The sequence below is a fragment of the Cryptomeria japonica genome, chromosome 8 (assembly GCF_030272615.1).
Source record: "Cryptomeria japonica chromosome 8, Sugi_1.0, whole genome shotgun sequence".
Taxonomy (NCBI): domain Eukaryota; kingdom Viridiplantae; phylum Streptophyta; class Pinopsida; order Cupressales; family Cupressaceae; genus Cryptomeria; species Cryptomeria japonica.
Window position 1 is genome coordinate 114,800,308 of NC_081412.1, and position 21,667 is coordinate 114,821,974.

Sequence of the window (21,667 nt, forward strand, 5' to 3'; positions counted from 1 at the left end):
GATCTCCTTTAATTTATACTCATGAGTATCCAAAATATTTTATTTTCATATTATTTGCTTGCTTTACTTTGACATGCATCTTCCTATTAGCTCATATTCAATTACAAGTAGGGGAAAATGAAATAGCAAAAAACACATATCTTATGCATTTCCCTTTTGTTTTAGACTCACTTTGATTGGTTATCCTTTATCTAATTATTATCATGAGTGACATATTTTCTATATAAGTTAGAAAATTGCACAAGGCTTCACTATTCTTGACTTCTCACATCCTAAGAATCTAGATTTGACTTACATATTATTTGTTTCCCATGGCTAAACCCATTTTCACACCTCAAAATAAAACTAGTTCAATTTTAATAGCATGGAATGGAACTCCACTTTTTAAAATTTCAAATTTCAAATTGGACCTAGATATTACCCTCTTTGAACCAAGAATTGTTTGTTGACTTAAGTGCAAAACATTTTAAATTATATTTTGGGGGTGTCATACAAAAGGACAAGCCTTCATCATTTTGATCACCATCTAGAAATCTAGGAGCTCTTAGTCAATCTTGTTACACCATTCAAGGAGTACATATGAGTATTCATTATTGTATTAACATTTACATATTTAATGATAGCTAAGCGTATTGTACAGTTGCTTATTATCTTTAATATTTATTCAAAAGCTATTAACTTAGTTGATCTAAGGGTTGAATAAGGGAGAATAACCTTGCTTTACAATCTCCTTAAAGGTGTTTATCTTTATTACTATTCATTCATTGTGGGTAAAAATATGAAGGCAAAACTTTGTTTTGCAAGTATGCGAGTTCACAGTCTATTAGATTGTTTCTATGCATAAAAAGGTCAATTTTGTAAATGAATCTAATTTTGTGTCAAATATTTTATTTAGATCAATTTGACATTACAAAATCAACCTATTTAAATTATGAGAGCAATCCAATTCAAATTTCGTCACTCTGCTTTTATTGTATCAAAAAATAAAATTTTAAGTTATGATTAAAACAATAGATAACTATTTATTAACCATTAAAATTAGCTAACTATTTTTATTTATTTAAAATTTTAATTCTTATTACACAATAAATCTTAACTTTAAATTTAATTAATTATCATATTTATTAGACCTTTTTAAATAAAAGACATATATCTTGAATCTAAATCAATTATTATTAAATTGCTTAAAATTGATCTAAAATCAAATCCACTTTTAATCCACCCTCAGATATATATTTTTAAAGTAAAACTTTATATTTTAAACCCAACTAATTTATTTTCTACCTATCACAAATTTAATTCCCATTATACAAATTAAATGAAACATTAAAATTTCCATTATACAAATTAAATGAAACATTAAAATTTCCATTATACAAATTAAATGGTTTCAAATAATCATGGTTATATATTTTTAAAGTAAAATTTTATATTTGAAACCCAACTAAATTATTTTATACCTATCACAAATTTAATTTCCATTAAACATATTAAATGGTTTCAAATAATGATAGTTACAGTGTAAGAAATATATTACTTTAATAATAATAAAAAATATATTTATATTATTTTTATTTAGGGGAGAGCATTTTAATGTGTACAAATATATTGCTCAACGATTTATTTTTATGTAAAATCAAGATCATTTTCATGGTCGTAGACTTTACCGTTTCAAAATTTAAATTTTAAGTTCATACTTTTGTGACTCCTACCTACCCTTCTCACTTAGGGCCAACTAGGCACAAATACATTTGACATGTTGCCATGCCCTTATACTTAAAAATATCAGATGCATTTATTGTAATCATCCAAGCATTATTCAAGATTTTCTTATTCTAAAAATATCAAGGAGCAATCATTACCAACATTGTTGAATTTGATGCACTAAAAAGAGTAACAAATATGCATACATCTTATTAGAACCCTTGAATATTATCTTTGAGCTTTTGTAAATGTTTTTGGGGGTTAAGCTAAAAGAATTCACTCCCTTGCAACAAAACAATAATCCTTCTACGATATTTTTAAATATTGATAATTCTCAATTCAACATAAGAAACAAAATAAATAGTTATCTATTAGGTGAACAAAAGAGTGGATTGTACACTTGAATAAGATCAAATTTGGAGGCACATGAGAGTTTACAATCTTGATCTAACCTCCACTATTAGAATTGACCCTAACAGAGAACATGATAAGCACAGAGCCATAAACATTCATCTAATGGAGAAACTCCAATTTTCAAGCTAATATAGATTGGATTCTAGAATCTTCATTATTGACACACATTCTTCAATTATATAGCTCAACACTACTACACATCACATTTAATTTCCTAACTCAACATTTTAATTGCTTGAGTATTTAGTCTTAGCCAATATATTTAATTCTGGATTAACTATGCTTATGTGAATGTATTTTATTGGTTTGACCTAGGCTAAGTTTTATTTTTTTGCTAGTAAAATAAAGGCTTTAAGGTCCCTCACCCTTTGTGTTATAGGATAAAATTATATTACATTCTAGAAAAGGATATGCTAAAAACTTAGCATCACTAACACTTAATTATCATACTTTACTAGGGAAAAATCCACCCTATGCCTTACATTTGATCATGTAGAATTTAATACTATTAACAGTAACAAAAACAAAACAAGCACAAGGAAACTAGAAAATGTTCCAATCTACCACCTATTTGCTCCATCAAATATTAGAAAAGGAAGATACAACACTAGTCTTTTCTACCACCATGTCTTTGATTAGAGCCATTTTTCTATCATCCCCTCAATAGTGGAAGCAAGTATTTGATTGATTTGAAGGTCCTTAAAGCTTACTATTTGTCATGTTGTGAAGAGGGAATATAATAATTTATCTATGTTGATAGATCCACCATAATTTGAAACCCTTCTCCACCAACTTTCATGCATAAATGCAAATCCTTCATTACCTGTACCAGATGTCATCCCAGATCATAATTCCATTTCTCAAAAGGAAATTGATACATAGACTTACCCTTATGTAAAGTTTTTTGTACTTAAACTTATAAACTAAATATAACCACAACACGAGAGCTTGGGTCTCAACTTTGCTGATGTTGCCTAATGAAAAAATTCAAGTAGTTGCTGAATTAAGAAGACCCAATGAATCTTTAAAAATGCAACCATCTTAAAGAGACTAGGGATGCCTTTGGAGGCACTATTAAAATTCAATTTAAGAAAGTTTGGAGGCAAGGGAATAAGCATGTTTCCTTGAGATAACTAATTAATCATTTTTTGGGTCCCATGAATAAAGTAGCCCAAAGTAATAATATTACAAACATATTACTCTCGTATATAGTTAGGAAGAAGTCTCATGCAATAGACATCACAAATCAAAATCATGAAGTAAGAGGTCACATAATACAAAGACATAATTATTATAAAACAATTTGAAATTTTGTTGGAAGATAACAACTCTTGAACTTTAGCTCTTAGATATCTAATGGTTGCTTATGAAGTGAAACTAAAAATTTCTCCCACCAACTTAGAAATTTATTTATTTATTTAGCATTTGATTTTTCTAAGAATTTTATATACATATACATACACACACACACACACAATTTTAAAACAAATCATGGAATTCCTTAAAATTTCCACCTGAAACTTTTACTAGAAGTGACTCTTATAAAATTTATAAGATTAAATTTTTCTAATACCACTAGAAGTGACTCTTATAAAATTCACAAGATTAATTTTTTCTAATACCACTAATAAGCTTATCTAAATAAACTCTCCCTATAAAATAACGAAACGACTTAAATCACACACACTAAACTTACATTTTAAAGCTTAAAAGTGTAAAACATTAAGAGTTGACTAACATTTTCTAGGCTTAATGTGTTGTTTAAGGTGTATGATCACACTAAGAATACACTTCTATACTTAAAAGTGTTAAACACTTGACATTTTCTAGGCTTAATGTGTTGTTTAAGGTGTATGATCACACTAAGAATACACTTCTATACTTAAAAGTGTTAAACACTTGAAATTAACTAAAATTCTGTAGACTTAATATGTTGCTTAGTGTGTGATTTAAGACTGATCTAAAATAACCACCTTAAAATCTTGTAAATTTTTGACATTCTATGGAAAATTTATTCATTCTTTAAATACAATCATTATTATAAAATAGATTTTTTAATTTAAAGTTGAATACAATGATACGGCCACCAAATTTAAGCTGGGGCCGACAAAGCAAATTCTGTCCATTTTGGAAACACTCTTCTCGGAGAGCCCCTAGTCCTCTTGACAAGTACTTATCCATTCAATAAATTTAAACAAATAAATTAAAAAAAACCTTTGACCAATTAATCATTTTATTTAATATCTCCAAAACTGTGTTTTACCATTTAATTAATGACCCAAAAACCAAATTATAGCCTCAAGTCGCGGGAAAAGAATCAAAAGTAATTCAAAAAAATAAAAATAAAAATAAAAATTACCTTCACCAAAATTTCAACGTAATTAAAAAGAAAATAAAAATCCCAAGGCAATTTAGAAGGGTCAAAAACATAGAACATGTGGAATTCACGACACCCGAAAGAATAAGTTGGCAGAAGCAGTAGCAGAAAGTAAATAAAAAAAAAACAAATAAATAAAAAAAGGGCGGGTGGAGTGTAAAACCCTAGCCTGACCGCAGGAAAATAAGAAAAACACACACAAAATATCGAGGTCTTTTATTGTACTGATGACACATTCAACCCGTAAATTCATGCTGCAATCCCGCACAGTTGCAACCTGCAAAATTTTTTCTAGATTCCTCAGCTCAACACCTTTCGTTTGGCGGTCGAATTGCGAATTTCCAACCACTGTGCCATTTTCTGTGATTTTTTGAAGCCTTTTATGCGGATTATGGATCATAACCCCACCTTTTTAGGGCGGAGGGCATTTGATACCCCTTTCATTTGAGGTCACAAGCCCGGAGGAGCCACTGCCACACAAGTCTGTAATCTTAAAACCCCATTAAGGTTTTTTTTTTTTCCTTTTTTGCTTGGCTGCTTCGACTGGTTTTCTGAAAATAAAAAATTCAAATATTTGCTGCATCAGTTGCCTGGTCTTGTTCTTATTTCAGCTCCAATTTTCTTTTTGTAGATTTTTTAATTTTTTTTTAAGGTTTTGATTTTCAGTTTGCCCCTTTTTTTGTTACTACTTTTTGTGTTTTTCCTTGGGTTCTGTAATTGCTATTTCTAGCTTTATAAATATCCATTTTGCCCCCGGAATGCGAAGACACATGCATTGTGTGCTCGCACTTTTTCTTTACCCCTCCTATGCAGGGCCTTTTTGTTCTTTTTAAGCCCAATCTGAATATCCATGCAAGCATTTATTGCCCTGCTTGTCAGAAAATGGACTCTCAAACTTATCTTTTCATTGTATAAGACATATTTGTACATTTTACTGGTGTAGGAAACATTCCAGATTGTATCTGCATTGAGAAGAGGGGTTTGTTGGTTTTTTTAGTTTTCTAATATTTAATTTTAGATTTTTGAATTGGCTTGCAATAGAGGACAATCTTTGCATTTCGCAGACTCCTTCTGGCAGAGTTTATAACCTGTACATATTGCCATTAGGTGTTTTTTTGAGGGTGCTTATCTGTCTGCGTTGATAAGAGGGATTTGTTGTGTTTTTTAAGTTGTTGGCAATAGAAAGTAATTTTTGCATTGCCCAGACTCCTAGCAAACTTTCTCATTTTGTAAATATTTCAGTGCTCTATCTCTTTGCTTACTTGCCATTAGAGCTATTTCGAATTTGCTAATTCCCGGGTCTTAGCCCATCCAGTGCGTGATCTGAATAAGCTAAAATTGACTACAAGGGATTATAATATTTGCATTATCTGTTCTGGGGAAGATTTAGGCTCTTGCGCACGATTTCGAGGAAATTTCACAGTAGCATACATGGGCAAGCAGGGTCCTTGCTACCATTGTGGGATTTCTAGTGAGTTTCCATTCTTTTATCTTTTTTATGGTGGGTTGTTTAATTCCTCTTAATGTAAAGGGCTGTTGATATCTGGGTGCTGAGGAGTTGGCAATGTATATGTATATAATTGCAAGTTTTGACAATTTTGCGTGAAGGGAATGAATATTGTGTATATGTCTGGTGGTCAAGGTTGGATTGGCCCAAGGCACTTTAACAGGCTTTGCCCATTCTAAGTCTTGATTGATTTTACATATCTGGGCTTGCTTTTATGTTTCTATCAGGGGTTATGGCAATGTTAAAATCAGGTTTTACTGTCACTGGGCAATGATAGAAAACAACAATATCATGAAAACATTCAATATAAAAATATGAAAAGACATGAGATTATATAAATCGTTTGCAAAGGGGTGCATGCAATCATCAAAGAAGGTTTTGACATCAGTCTGAATTTAAAATGCACGGGTGATGCTTTCCAATGCTAGCAAGGTTTGTTTTACAGTTGCTTGATAGAAATCAATTCCATCTAAGAAAATGGAAGATATACAAAGACTAACCTCAGGCTAAGGATGGATAAAATTCTTGAAGGGAACTTTCCCAAGAAAGTAAAATTTCCCATAGGAACAAGATCCTATTATTGCTCATGGCAATGGATTTGTGAATTAAATTCATCTCTACTCATTCGTTGAAACTTGTCATTATCTAATGGGCAAAGAATTTTTTATTGTGCCGTCAGACTCATCAACTGAGGCATCAAATCAACAGAGAATTTATGGTTTTCTGAGGTTGTGTTTCCTATGCGTAACATTCATTCCCTATGTGTAACATTCATTATAACCCTACTCTAGCTATTGCACATCTAAGAGCTCAAGATGTCACGAGTTAACATGTTGCAATCTATTTTGTAAGGTATGGATAGTATTAATAGTCTTAGCTGATAAATTCCCATGAGCCGCTACACATGATAAATTGGATGGTAATGCGAGTATCACTAAGTCCTTAATATGGTTTCCCTGTCTTTATATTTATTTTATTGCAAATAGCAAACAATTCTTAATATAATGAGCTAAGAAGTGGTTTAAAAGGTATAAGGTCAGTGTCTTTCCCCATTTGTGGTCTCCTCAACTCTTGCTTACTGCAAGCATAGTTGAAAGAGCTCATAATGGATAAATCTGGAAAGAAAAGCATTATTTTGTTAGTGCATCTATAAATTTATGTTGAATTGGTATAAGGAGATTAGGAAACTGGTAAATGCCAAGATGCACAGGAGTTGGGGACTAAAATAAGTGACTATGTAAGGTTTGTGATGTTTGTTTGAGCTAGACTGAAAGGAGCCTGGGGAAACAAATGCATGCGATCTGCAATGACTTCTAGGTAGAAATGGAAAAATCTTGTCTGGGAACAAGTGCTCTGCAGTTTCTTCAGAAAATTCAGATGTATGAGCAGGATTTTGCCACAAGGCAACCATAGGGAAAGAGAAGTTTGCAACTAAGAAATGGAAGCAACTGAAACAAAATGAAAATACATTTCCCTGGTCCATTTTCTCTTTCCTAGCTGGCAGTTGTAAATTTCTGCAGCAGAAGCTGCATACAATTGGGCTTTTCCTTTCGGTGCTTTTGGAGGATTTTGTTTGTTTATTTTTAGTCTGTAAAAATGGTGTTAACAAAAGTGACTGATTCATTTCAAGCCTGACAGGCAACAACTTATACCTCACAGAAGGTAAGTAATATTTTAAATTTTAGCATGAATTCAATGATTTTAACATTAACAATTGTAATAGTTTTATTTATTCTTCCCTGCTGGTTACCATTATTACAAAACTATCAATTTGTATTTGAAACTGTGGACTAACACTATCGAGCAAGCATTCAGGAAGCCAAATTCCAACTATTATTAAGCAATTGTTGTTTTTTCTTATCCGGTTAAACTTATTAAACTCATTAAGGCAGAAGATAGATCAGCGTTGTTAAGAAACCTTGCAGCATGTTCACTTGGTCTCAGAATGTAACAGTTAGTAAGTCATAAAACTGATATTTTGTTTTTCAATCTGTTAATTCTTTGTGATGTGTATCAGTTTGGCCTTCCTTTATGACATTTTAAATGTTTTTTTGTGAATATATGTGATGGCAAATAAGGAAAGCAATTTTATGTATGCAGAAGCCATCAGTTGTTGGTTCTCTGTCTTCATTTTCTTATGCAATACAAAGTGTTTTCCTCCACATACCCCTTGTTTGGCATGTTCATTGGGTGCAGCTGCTGGTATACTGTATATCTATATCTATATTAATTTTATTTTTATTTTTGTTGAATTACTGTAAAAGACAACTGCATATTTGAGTTTGATTTTGGCTTTAAGCTGATTGATACGAGACTGACTTTCAACCATGAAGAAATATACCCTTGTGAGAAACTTAACCATCTAGACTTAGAGAACTCACCATTAGGAATACTTTGGCTTATCGTATTTTAAAAACATTTATCACTTTACAAAGGTCTTGAAACATATCAAGTTATGCAATGTAAACCTGCTTAGACTTCGGGAATATATGACCCTTACGTGTTTGGGGCTCTATTTAAGACCAGACTGACAGGTAATAAGCTATGGTTGTCCTAGACATTCCTTAGAGCGAATCTTCTAGACTCAATGGCACTTAAGTTCCTTTCCCTTCCATCTCTATAGTGGCTCACATATGGCTCTACCTTCCTTTAAGTGTCCATTTTAATAGTGGCTTATTTATGGCTCTACCCTTGATAATTTTATGTGCACATGAACATGATTCTCCCTAGTGTCTCCAAGTTCTCTGAGAAAAAATAAAATAAATTCTTTTCATTTGATGGGGCTAGTGCCTAGGGATGTGGTTTTCTGTTACCTTTAGCTGGATTTGTTGTTACCCATGCAATTCCTTATCTTACACATATAAAAGAGTGTGCATCAATCATGAATACAATTTCTGATAATATGTTGTACAAGGCAATGTGAAATCCACATGTAATAAATCATAAATTTTTTCAGTAAGTGTTTTTATTGTGGTGTTATGTAAGGGCCTTCACCATCAACTAGAATGACCAAGTACATGACAAGTCTGGTAAATTGCAACAAGATCAATAAGACATCCAGCTGTGGTTGCCATTGTAATCCTCATTGGCAACAAGTTCAAGAAACAACACATTTGAGACAATTGAAAAAAAAAAATATATACAACTTAACTCAGATTTTGAAAAATTAAACATTCGCCATGTATTCATAGAAGAATGAAAACAAATTAATAATTTCAGAACAAAACAAGATAGTTCATTTGTGAAAAAAGAAATGTACAGAAAAATTTAAAAACCAAACGAAAAATTTGAAAAAAACCTATCTCTTTTGCAAATGTCTTCTTCTACAATCATTTTGGCAACAAATGGGCTGTTGCACATATGTAGGACTAGCCTATTAACCACTTTGGAATCTTCACTGACCGATCTTCAACTCTATTTGTGCAATGGCAAACAAGAATGAAAGTTCAACAAGGATGAATGATATTTTTGTTTTGCATTCACAATTATAGAAATAGCTTTGTTTTTGTTTTTAAAATGTCTTGGAATCCATTTTTAGGGTTAGAGGGGGGCATTTTTAGGCATGTAGTCAAAGTGATATGCCAAAATAGTTAAAAAAGTCTGGGAAAATGGATGGGTTCATTGCAGCAATACTAGTTGTGTGTCAAATTTTTGTAATCATGCAAAACTTGTGGCAAGGAGGGAACATTCTTAAGTGGAGCTGTTAGATTTCAAGAGTGCGTCTGTTTCCTATATCCTGACTTATGAAACACAATGCAAATATGCAAATGAAGATAACAGTAGATTTGGGTTTTGGGCAAATTTTTTATGATTAAAAAATCAAATGAAATGCATTGAAGAGTTTGGCCACCATTGGAATTGCCCTCAAAATGCCTTGACCAAGCTGGAATCACCATGGTATGCTCATCAATTGCTCCAAATAATCTACCCCTAAAACTGAAATGAAACACACCTGGGTATGCAGGATTTTTCTTCTGGTTTGGTAACATTGGTTGTTGGAAGAAAGAAGCAGCTTCAAATTTGATTTCATCTAAGTATTGTGTTGTACTACCGCAAGCTTTATCGAAGGAAGTAATCCTATTGATATTTCTTTTGACAATCAATTATTGATGAAAAACTTTGTTATCACCTTCTTTTGGACGGTTGTCAGTTGATTTCAGTTTTCCAATTCTTCTTTTCCCAGAATTCCATGCAGATTTGCCATGAGCTCTTTTTCAGATTGAAGAGTGTTTCTATTATGATCAACTATGTTAAGGATGCCATGAGCATCAGCTATTTTGGATTCCAATTCTGTCTTTTTCTGGAACATGTTATTGATTATGTCTCCATTCCCATCCTTGAGATGAATATTCTCATTTTAGGCTTGTAGGCCATAGCAAACATTTTTGAAATGTTGCCTTGAACTGGTTCATTCCATCAAATTACAAGGTCTTTTGAGTTTTGGATATTACAATCACTTTACTTCTGTGTTCCATGGGTATGCATCCCCGCCTCTCAAGCTGCCCTCTCCGTCCATAATGGCATTTGAATTTCGGGTATGGTGGGATAGCAGAGGACATACCCGAGCCATTTCCAAAATTCTTCATATCTTTGAATTTTTTTTGAAATATGTTGCAGTAAGAGGAAACACCATGGGGATGTTTGGCTGTCCCCACGATAGCTAGGGATGTCTGAGATTTCTGTTGACCGTCCCAGGGATGGCCAGATTTCCTGACAGCAAGGGAGTTTTTAATAGTGTTTTTAAAAAAAATCATTCAGGACCTTTAATAAAAAGACTGTTAAATATATCATGACAGCAGGATAACAGCAATAAAATTAATCGTGACAGCAGCGGCAGTAGTATTACATAAATCAATATATCATGATTCAGATTCATAGCTAAGGATAGATATTATAATATTATATAACAGTTAACTTTAACAGCAATAATTTGAATTTCTGATTTAATTGTTTAAACTTTAACTTGAAGCCTCAAACTACAAAAAATTTGATATGGTATTAGAATCAGTTATTATTGTTTCAAAAGAGATTAAAGGTTCATTGGCCATGGTCTGGAACAAGTGTTGAACTCTGTGAGAAGGGCAGACAAATAATTTTTTTGGAATGTGGTTGGCGTTCCGGCTTGTGCAGACATTGTCCAGCATCGTATTAACAGTGTCATATTATATTGCTGTCCATTAACTTTTAGAAATTTGAGTATCTCTCTCTCTCTCTATACATACATACATACATACATACATACATACATATACATATAACACTCATATAAATAATGTATAATTCACACACACATGCATATACATTGCTGCTCCCCATTGTCTCCAAAAAATGGCCCTTGGACTGACGTTCTGCCATCCTTGTCTCTGAAACACTGTGGAGCATAGCATTAATTTGAATCTAAAAGGGGTTCTCCCCAGAGAAGAATGTTTCTTAATGTTCATTTAAATATGACAATGATCAGAATCAACAGATTTGAGAGTTCTAGAGTGTATTTGGAAGGACTCGTTTAGCCAATTGTAGGAGGCCATTAATCTGTCAATTCTTATAGCTAATAACCAAAGTCATCATTCCTATTGGATGAATTGAAGGAATTTTAATGACGTCCATGAGAGCAGCTGTCTAAGGGACGTAGAATCACATCCTAAGCCATCTTCAATTTCTTCTCAATGTCAAGTCTTCAGTTAGGAATCTTTATCAAGAAACCAGCAGTTTTGAGAAGCCGTGCTTCCTCAAAAAGTTGTTTTAGACAACCCTCCTTCAAGTTCTCATTATTGACCACGGATATCCTGGTAAGCAGCACATTCAAGGATAAAGTGCCATTCAGTTTCAACTACCTTTGCTGCAGAAAGTACACTTTCTTTCTTCCCAAATTTCTTTGGGAACTATCCATCTAACCATCTCACACCTTAAGCTGATGAGACCCAATTTTTAGCTGTGCCACCAACAATCTAACCTTACCCTTAATTGCCACTTGCAAGTAATCTTTTTCATCACGTTCCCATGTGGGATTGAACTCTTCAACATTATGAGCTTTTTTCATCCAATTTGTTTTGTCCACATGACAACCCTGAATTTTAATAATACATCTTTTTGTCTTTTCATTAGTGTTGGGCATTTTTGCAAGTTAATGTCCCATTGGCTCATCCACTTCTTGTTTTGCTTCACCCATGTCTTCTTTCTTTAGTCGAGCTTCTCATCAACAACCATTTTGGGCCAATGGTGTTTATCCATGTTTCAACTTTTTTTAGATAGCTTAACAAATACTTTATTGCCTAAGTTACCGAATTGTGACCTTTGGCCATTGATTTAGGGTATGAATCGTCCTGAAATCAGATCTAGGCACAACTCGTCCACATAGTGGATCTAAAAACGCTTTTCTTGTGCTTGAAATGAATCGACGATTGTCATTGCGTTTTCAGCCATTTCCGGAGCCAATGTAGAGTTACCAAGTCGTTTCCAGGCTGACATGGTTAAAAAACTAGCAAAATTTTTTTTACTTTGAACTCGCCTATTTTAAATGGTAACAATTAGCAACAAATCCATTGGAAAATTAGAAATGACTCACAACAAATCATGGAGAAAGTTGAAGCATTTAGTTATAAATTCCCATGTAGAGACGAGGTGAGCTTAGAGATGAGCTAGGGACAACAAGACCCAGGTGTGACAACGTTAAATAGAATTCATCCACAAACGCGAGGCATTGGCATCCATAGGCATGAGCAAAGACACAAGGCATCGACACAACACAGACGCGGACCGCATTCAGGTTACCACAAAAATTTTTGATCGACTATTGAAATATTTTTTTTATATTGAAATACTATTGAAATATTTTTTATTGCCTGTGAGTTTTGTCAAATATTCCGTTTAGTTTGTATTTTGTTTCATATTGAAATAATTCATTTAATAATAATATAGATAATTTTATAAATACTTATTGTTATAAAATTATATTAGTATATTTCATAATATTTGTTTAATATTGAAATTGATAAAAGTTAAATACTTAACTAATATATCTTTAATTAATATATATTAATTTATAGTATTTATTAATTAATCATCTCATATGTTAAATTTTATATAAATATATTTTAAATTTAAATATTTTGTTGAATTTATTAAATAATATATTTGAATATCAAGAGTAAATATATGAAGTTTTTTTAGTTTTTATGTAGATTATTTAAATCTAATTAATTAATTTGTTGTACAAAATGCAAGGTGTTATATAAATTTACCATGGCAACTAATTCTGTCGACAGTCCTTCTTGTTGACCCGACTTCACTGCTACAGAGGCATGTTCCAAGTGGGGGGAAATGTGTTTGGATATGTGGTATAAGGTATACAAGTTCCTATAGTTGGTTGAGGGGACATTTGTGTGGAATTCCTGGAAAAGGAATCAAAGCATGTCTAGGAAAAAAAATGCACCTATACCAACTTTTAAAGTAGCAGAATATATTAAGGAGCAAGAGGAAGTAGATGCAAGGGTTGAAAGTAGATTGGGGCATCTGTTGAACACAAGAAAGGGCTCACGCAAGCCACATACTTTATCATCTCATATCGATAGTGTTGCTCTTGATATTGTAGTAGAAAGCCATCTATTTTTGGGAAGAAATGAAGATGAGGCTACTATTCCGAAGCAAAGTTTTAAAATTCGGACTCGCCACGAGCTCGGCAAACCAAAAAATTGGACTCGGACTCGAACTCGTGAAAGACTCGACAAAAAGAAAAAAAACCGTAGTTTTACAAAAAACATAAAGAAATTATTGCATTTAGAGAACATAAGAGCCATAATTGAAACATTACACATGTCATATGATCTACAAACACTCAATATTTGAAATTTCATCATTCATACTCTTAGTTTTAAACTTTAAAATGTATAATAGCAACATAAGTTTATAAATGTTTACAAAATTACATATAATGATATGTCCAAATGTGAAAAACAACAATGAACAAACTAAAGAGAAGACTACATCTTCCTCTTTCTAGCTCTAGTGAAAACCAAGGGAGAGACAAAACTAGAGGGTCTAGTTCTAGGAGTTCGATGTGGGTTCTCCAGCTCACCAAAATTAGGTTGAGGGTAGCACCATTTAATGGGGTCTGAGGGTGAGAGAGAGAGGGGTAGAGAGATATGTCTAGATCTTGGGGGAGAGAGGAGAGAGGAGAGAGGATAGAGTAAGATAGAGAGTGGTAGAGAGAGGTGATAGAGGAAGAGTGATAGGGAGATAGATAGGTCTAAAATTCAGAGTAGATAAAGTGAGTGAGATAGAGAGAGCGAGAGAATGTTAATAGGATCATACTAATTACTGAAATTTGACTAAGTCTGAAAATTTAAAAGATCTTCTAAAACCTAGAATTTGCAATATAACTCCTAGAGATTTGAAACCACTCTCAAACATCCTGCCAATATATACATGAAATATAACTTAAAGTATACTTAAATGTTATATTTCATGTATATATTCTAATGAAGAGAATGAGGCTGTTTTAATCTTGTTTCCTCTCCTCCTTCAAACCCTACAAACCTGTTTTCAGCAAGTAACAATGCCAAATGAGTGAAAAAAGTAAAAACACACACTTAAAATCGTAGCTGGGCATGTTCAGTGAATGGGATGATTCCAAGTGAAAGACTCGCGAGTTCGAGTGAAAGACTTGTGTGAGTTCACTCAAAAAACTCGTGAGTCCTTGGGAAGGACTCGCTAGGACTTGGCTTGCGAGTCCTTGGCGAGTTGACTCGGCCCACCAATGGACTCGCGAGTCGACATGGCCCACCAATGGACTCGCGAGTCGACATGGCCCACCAATGGACTCGCGAGTCTTGGCGAGTCCCACAAGTTTTAAAACTATGTTCCAAAGAGAGCAAAGGGACCACTAGAGAGGGCATTTAATAATGACGCTAGAGATATTGCCGATAAATCTCTTGTTAGTTGCTTTTATGCAAACAGTTTATCATTCAATGTGGTTCGACCCCCCTATTGGCAAGACATGGTAAGAAAAATAAATGAAGCTCCAGAGGGGTACAAGAGCCTTGGTTATGAGAGGGTGCGTATGATTTTATTGTGGAAGGAGGTCAAACATAGAGAAATTGCATTAGCTCGCATTAAGGCTTCATGGAAAGAAATAGGCTTGTCTATTATTTCTGATGAATCGAAAGATGCGAAAAATAGACCATTAATTAGTGTGATTGTAGTGTGCCCTAAAGGGGCAATGTTTCTAAAAGCTTTAGATTGTGAAGGGCAAGTGAAGAATGCACAATTTATTGCTGACATCATTATACAGTGCATTAATGAAGTAGGTCCTCAAAATGTTGTCCAAGTTATAATAGACAATGCAAAGAATTGTAGAGCAGCTGGTATGTTAGTTGAGACACGATTCCCCACATATATTTTGGACACCTTGTGTTGTGCATTCACTCACCCTCATGCTATAGAAGTTAGGTACGAAATTAGGTTGGATCAAAGAAGTCTATGCTGAAGTTGAAGAGATCCAAATGTTCATATCATACCAACACATGTCACAAGCTATTTTTAGACCATTCTCGTGACTAGGGCTATTAAAGGTAATTCAAATTTCAAACAATGCAATTTTCTGATTTTATGTTTTACTTTAGCAATTTATTTAAAAAAAATTATATATATACATATTTGTTTTTTTTAATTACAGTTTTTTTTTTCAAATAGGTTGCTGAGACTAAATTTGCATCCAACACAATCATCTTGAGACGACTTGTGAAGGTTCGAGAGGCACTTTCCAGTATGGTCATCAGCCAAGCATGGAACATATGGAGGCAATCCAATATTGAGAGGGCAGCAAATGTGAAGCAAAAGATTCTAGATGACACTTGGTGGGATCGTGCAAAATATCTTCTTAGTTTCATCGAGCCCTTCTTGTGTTTGATCTGCTATATTGACATGGATAAGCCATGCTTGGGGGAAGTTTATGATGAAATAGACTCAATGATTGAGAAACTAAAATTCATCATAAATACAAAAGAGCAAGACCTTGAAGAAACCTTCTTCAAATAGGTGCAGTCAATTTGTGTTTAGTGATGGAACAAAATGACCACCCCACTCCATCTTCTTGCCTACTCATTGACTCCCAACTATTATAGTGAAGAGATCCTTGCTATGCCAACAAGGGTGCCACCATATCGTGATACAAAAGTTGGTGAGGGGTTTAGGAAAGCTCTTACTCAACTCTTCCCTGATGCTAAAACGGAAGATGCAATTACAAGTGAATTTGCTGATTTTGCAGCCAACATTGGTCATAGTCCTGTTGCTCTTCGTGACAAGTATAAGAAGAATGCTCACTCTCGGTGGTACCCCAATGGCCACAAATCGCCACACCTCCAACTTCTCACGATCAAAGTTTTATCACAAGTAGGCTTATGAATTTTTAATTTTTTACCCACTCTCTAAGTTTGTTTGTCATTTAAAAAATACTATTTTCAAAGTTGAAATTTGATTTATGAAATTGTTAATTTACAGAATCTAATGAGAGCTCCCTTTGCTTCAATAGGTTGCTAGTTCTTCTTCAGCTGAACGAAATTGGAGTACATACTCCTTCATCCACTCAGTGAAGCGCAATCGATTGGCATCAAGCAAAGTAGAGGATTTAGTCTACATACATTCCAACTTGCGCCTTCTTACTCACAAAAATGATGAGTAAAAGGAAGGGGCAAAGAAGTTGTGGGATGTAGAACTAGAGTGTACTGACTTGGATCTTTCTATTGTTGCATGATCTTCAGTTATTGAGGAGTCAAGTAGCCAACACACTTTTAGTGCAAGTGGTTGTGGGGCTCCACCATCTAATGTTAATGTTGATGGCAATCTTGATTTTGATGACGACCCATATGATGCTGATTAGTGAACTCAGAACTGATTACTGATTAGTGATTGTAGTTTGATCTTTTTGATATTGAAAGCTGAATTTAAATTAGTATGGTATGTTTCAAAATTTGAAACTTGTAATGGTTTTGTTTAACATATGTATTGGTATATGACATTCTAAACTTAATTTTGTTTTATAGTTGCATATATATATATATATATATATATATATATATATATATAATTTTATTTTTGTATGAATGTACCCATAACGTACCCAACCCCCCATAAAATTTCCACCGTACTGGTGTTTTGTACCCATGGTACCCATTTCCGTACCGAATTCAGCAACTTAGTTTATTGCCGAAGTCTCCATCAGAAATATTCCTTCTTCATCTAAGAGAATCCCGAACGGTGTTGATGTGTAGCTAGGTCGGATCCCTTCTAGGGCCGACCTAGTACACAAAATGCTAAGTGGCTTGTCGGCCTTAGCATTTTGATATTTTACTTTATTATGTAAACCCTATTTGGGTCAGGCCCTATTTGAGCGATGGGTGTAACTTTTATGATATATGTAACTTGTGATGACATGATAGGTCAAGACCTATCCATGTAACTTGTAAATGCATTTGAATTATATTGTATCTTGGTGCCAAAATGCTCAAGGCCGACCAAGGGATATTGTGTGTATGATCTCCTATATATGAAAGGAGACCTGAGGATCTCAAAGAAATCATTGACACGAGCGAATCTACCTCATGCGAACCATCTCTGATTAGCAGCGGGCATCTTCAACAACATATATCTGCACTAGGGCATTTATCTATGACAATGAATCTTATGCAAGGAGGAGCAAACCTGTTGTAAGGCTTAGTGAATCTAATTGTGCACATCCGAACCTACCTAAAGTTTGCCGAATTTCTGTTCATGTTGAGTGAACCCACTCAAGGCCAAGCGAACACCAATTCATCATCAGCGAAGACATTGCTGGGCTGCCGGACTTGATTCAGACTGGGCGAAGCACCTTAGGTCTGCCGAATTCAGTCTCAATTCGGCTGACAGTAGCTGTGATCTGCATACACATTCAATCCTTCATCTTCAGATAAGTTCGCTCTTGTTGCTGTGTGCCCTAAAGGAGTTAACGTTTGCAATCTGCTACTTTGTTTATTCTAATCAGATCTGAGATCTTTGGTTGCTGGGTTTTTCCTCCAAGAGGGAGGTTTTCCCAGGGTACATGTGTGTTATGCGTATGAATTACTTTGCATTCTGATTTTCTGTTCTATACTGCTAATCTGATTGCTAAAACTAACATGGTATCAGAGCATGGTTTGTATTAGTGCAATCAGATTAACAGTAACCTCTCACATTCAGTATGCTGTTATTGTTTCAGTCAAGATGGTGACAGGTTTAAAGGTTGAAGACAGACTTGACGAAGCCTTGAACTTCACCTCTTGGAAGGTTCGAGTTCTTCTTGCACTTGAAGAAAACAATCTACTTCAGTTTGTAGAAGGAAAAGATCAGCCCGAGCTTGAAAATCAAGAGGAGAAACTCCAATTCAAGAAGAATGCAGTCAAAAGCCAAGAAGATCCTCATTGACTCCGTGAAAGATCATCTTGTTCCCATCATCTCCAAGATGTCTTCAGCCAGAGATATGTTTAAGACATTGCAGGGGATGTATGAGATCAACAACACAAGTAGAGCACTAGCATTGCGTTACCAACTTCATCAAGTCAAGATGGCGAAAGGAGAATTTGTCATATCCTTCTTCATGAAGATTGCAGAATTAAGAGATCAACTTAGTGCAATTGGAGATGAAGTCGTGGACAAGGATCTTGTCATGCTAGCGTTGAATGGCCTTCCTCACTCTTGGGAGCCATTTATCCAAGGCATAAGTGGGAGATCCAAATTTCCCAAGTTTGATCGCCTTCGTGCTGATTGTATTCAAGAAGAATCATGGTTGATCGCAAGAGGAATTGAGCGTGATCATTAGGATGTGGAAAATCAAGTCCTTGCTTCGCATATAAACAAAGGCAAAGGAAGAAAGTGGGATAGGGACGGAGACTCAAATCTTGCCCCCAAATCAAAAGGAAGGAGGACTTATCTCACATCCAGTGCTGTAAGTGTGACAAGTATGGTCATTTTGCTCGGGACTGCAAATTTAGGACTGCTCCTCTTGCTTCTTCTGCAGAAGTTGGCATAAGGATATCTTAGGAGGAGCAAAGGTCAAATGAAGACTTCCTTTTCTAAAAGGGGAAAAGGTCAGAGAGAGCTTGACATCTTAAGCTTCAGAGGGAGCTTGTTAGGCTCAGAGGGAGCCTGTTAGGCTCAGCTTCAGAGGAAGACACATCCTTTGGTTAATGCATTCTTCTCAAGGAGAAGTTTGATGTGAAAGCCCTCGTTCCACCCTCTGCGAGTAGGCATGGTGGAGATGCATTCTTCTTTGGGAGAAGTCTGAGGTTAAAGCCCTCGTTCCACCCTCTACGAGTAGGCATGGTGGAGCCACCCTCTGCGAGTAGGCATGGTGGTAATGCACCCTTCTCTGGGAGAAGGTTGAGGTGAAAGCCCTCTTCGACCCTTTGCGAGTAGGCATGGTGGACCCACCCTCTGCAAGTAGGTATGGTGGGTATCATGGAAGAAGTTCCATGATGAGTTTGTTCACCCTCTGGGAGTAGCTATGGTGTGTCTCATCCATGGGAGTAGCCATGGTGGTAGTCACTATGTGACTTTGTAGAAACCTCGAAAGGGCCTCTGCTTAAACACTGTAGTTTAGTTGAACCTGTTGCGTTTTTTGGTTTGTTCTATGCATTTTCTCAAAGCAGCAAATATATTCTAACCATTTAAATATCAAAAAGCAAACATAGGAAAGTGCTGGAAATGACTTCTTATTCTGAAATTACTGATGAAAATCCTGGTTACATCTGTTCAATAACCATTTTTTCCTGAATACATAACTAACAAATAAAATAAATACCTCCTTATTCCTTCCTATCGATTTTAGATGGTTCCATATGCAAAAATCGCAGCCTTAGACCATTAGCGCCATTTCCCAGGCAGCCGTACAGCCACAAAGAGTCCTTCCTGTGAGCGCCCTGGGTTTTCTCTGTCTGCCGCTGAAATAACACTCTGGTGAATGCTATGCCTCTCTGTCTAATACACACAACCTTGGTTTCTGAATGAAACCAACTGGGGAGCAAGATCAATTGGTATTTCACAGCCTTTGATGCTGCTGCACAAGAATGCTACGTTTTCCTGTACCGATACCTTTGATTACTGCTGAAGATTCTTTAGCTGAAACCCTTGGCCAAAACTCCTCTCAGAGCTCCCAAAAATATTATCAAAACTCAGCATAAAGGAAAGAAGACCTGAAATCTTCTTAAAACTTGTCCTTTAGGGTTGGCGCGATTCCCAAGAAGTGCGATTTGGCTTGCAAAAAGGTTTTTAACTTTAATTATTTTATTTTGACACTTTCTAAAGTCAATAAAAATAATTGATCTTCACTTAATACAAAACTGGTCCCATCTGATGATAGATAGACCCTCACTTAAGTTATGACTTAAAGTGACATTTTTAATATTAAACATTAAAGTTCGCCATTTAATATTTAATTATAAATAATCAAATATTAATATCTCTCTAAATACCCATCAGAAACGCCTGCCGTTTGAGCTGGAGACTGCCAAACCATAATCTGTCCTTGCCCAACCCACTGGCTAAAAATAGCAGGACTGCTAAAAATAGAAAGTATCTCAATGGCGTCCCGGAGACTTCAAACGAAAGCCAGATCTGGAGTGCTTGCTCTGAAAATGATCAATCAAACTCTGGAGGACCCTCTACCCAACCTCATCAGCCTACGAGGGTCAGTAATAGGCTAATCTACCTAGCTGACAGATGTCAACTAGAAGGGGACATCACAGACTTGGTCATTCAGAAGGAATCCTCCCTAGCTAAGAGGGAGTGTTGATGTGTAGCTAGGTCAGATCCCTTCTAGGGCCGACCTAGTACACAAAATGCTAAGTGGCTTGTCGGCCTTAGCATTTTGATATTTTACTTTATTATGTAAACGCTATTTGGGTCAGGCCCTATTTGGGCGATGGGTGTAACTTTTATGATATATGTAACTTGTGATGACATGATAGGTCAAGACCAATTCATGTAACTTGTAAATGCATTTGAATTATATTGTATCTTGGCACCAAAATGCTCAAGGCCGACCAAGGGATATTGTGTGTATGATCTCCTATATATGAAAGGAGACCTGAGGATCTCAAAGAAATCATTGACACAAGTGAATCTATCTCATGCGAACCATCTCCGATCAGCAGTGGGCATCTTCAGCAACATATATCTGCACTAGGGCATTTATCTATGACAGCGAATCTGTGCAAGGAGGAGCAAACCTATTGTAAGGCTTAGTGAATCTAATTCTGCACATCCGAACCTACCTAAACTCTGCCGAATTTCTGTTCATGTTGAGTGAACCCACTCAAGGCCAAGCAAACACCAATTCATCATCAGCGAAGACATTGCTGGGCTGCCCAACTTGATTCAGACTGAGCGAAGCACCTTAGGTCTGCCGAATTCAGTCTCAATTCGGCTGACAGTAACTGTGATCTGCATACACATTCAATCCTTCATCTTCAGATAAGTTCGCTCTTGTTGCTGTGTGCCCTAAAGGGGTTAACGTTTGTAATCTGCTACTGTGTTTATTCTAATCAGATCTGAGATCTTTGGTTGCTGGGTTTTTCATACAAGAGGGAGGTTTTCCCAGGGTACATGTGTGTTGTGCGTATGATTTACTTTGCATTCTGATTTTCTGTTCTATACTG

The 21,667-nt window shown here is 35.2% G+C and overlaps 1 protein-coding gene and 1 long non-coding RNA gene across 3 annotated transcripts in view; both read left to right on the forward strand.

Moving 5' to 3' along the window:
• Positions 1-4,573: 4,573 nt before the first annotated feature.
• The window catches only part of LOC131031281 (GATA transcription factor 26), a 56,012-nt gene continuing 38,918 nt past the window's right edge, over positions 4,574-21,667 (forward strand). For both annotated transcript variants that reach the window (XM_057962362.2, XM_057962361.2), the window contains exon 1: positions 4,574-5,966. Coding sequence is in view for 1 of the 2 variants with exons in the window: in XM_057962361.2 (XP_057818344.1) it covers positions 5,927-5,966 (40 nt within the window). In the remaining variant the exon portion in view is untranslated. The remainder of the gene's footprint in view (positions 5,967-21,667) is intronic.
• Positions 14,596-16,932, forward strand: LOC131031282 (uncharacterized). Its single transcript, XR_009103020.2, has 3 exons — positions 14,596-15,571; positions 15,693-16,391; positions 16,531-16,932. It is a non-coding gene; the product is annotated as an uncharacterized LOC131031282 (long non-coding RNA).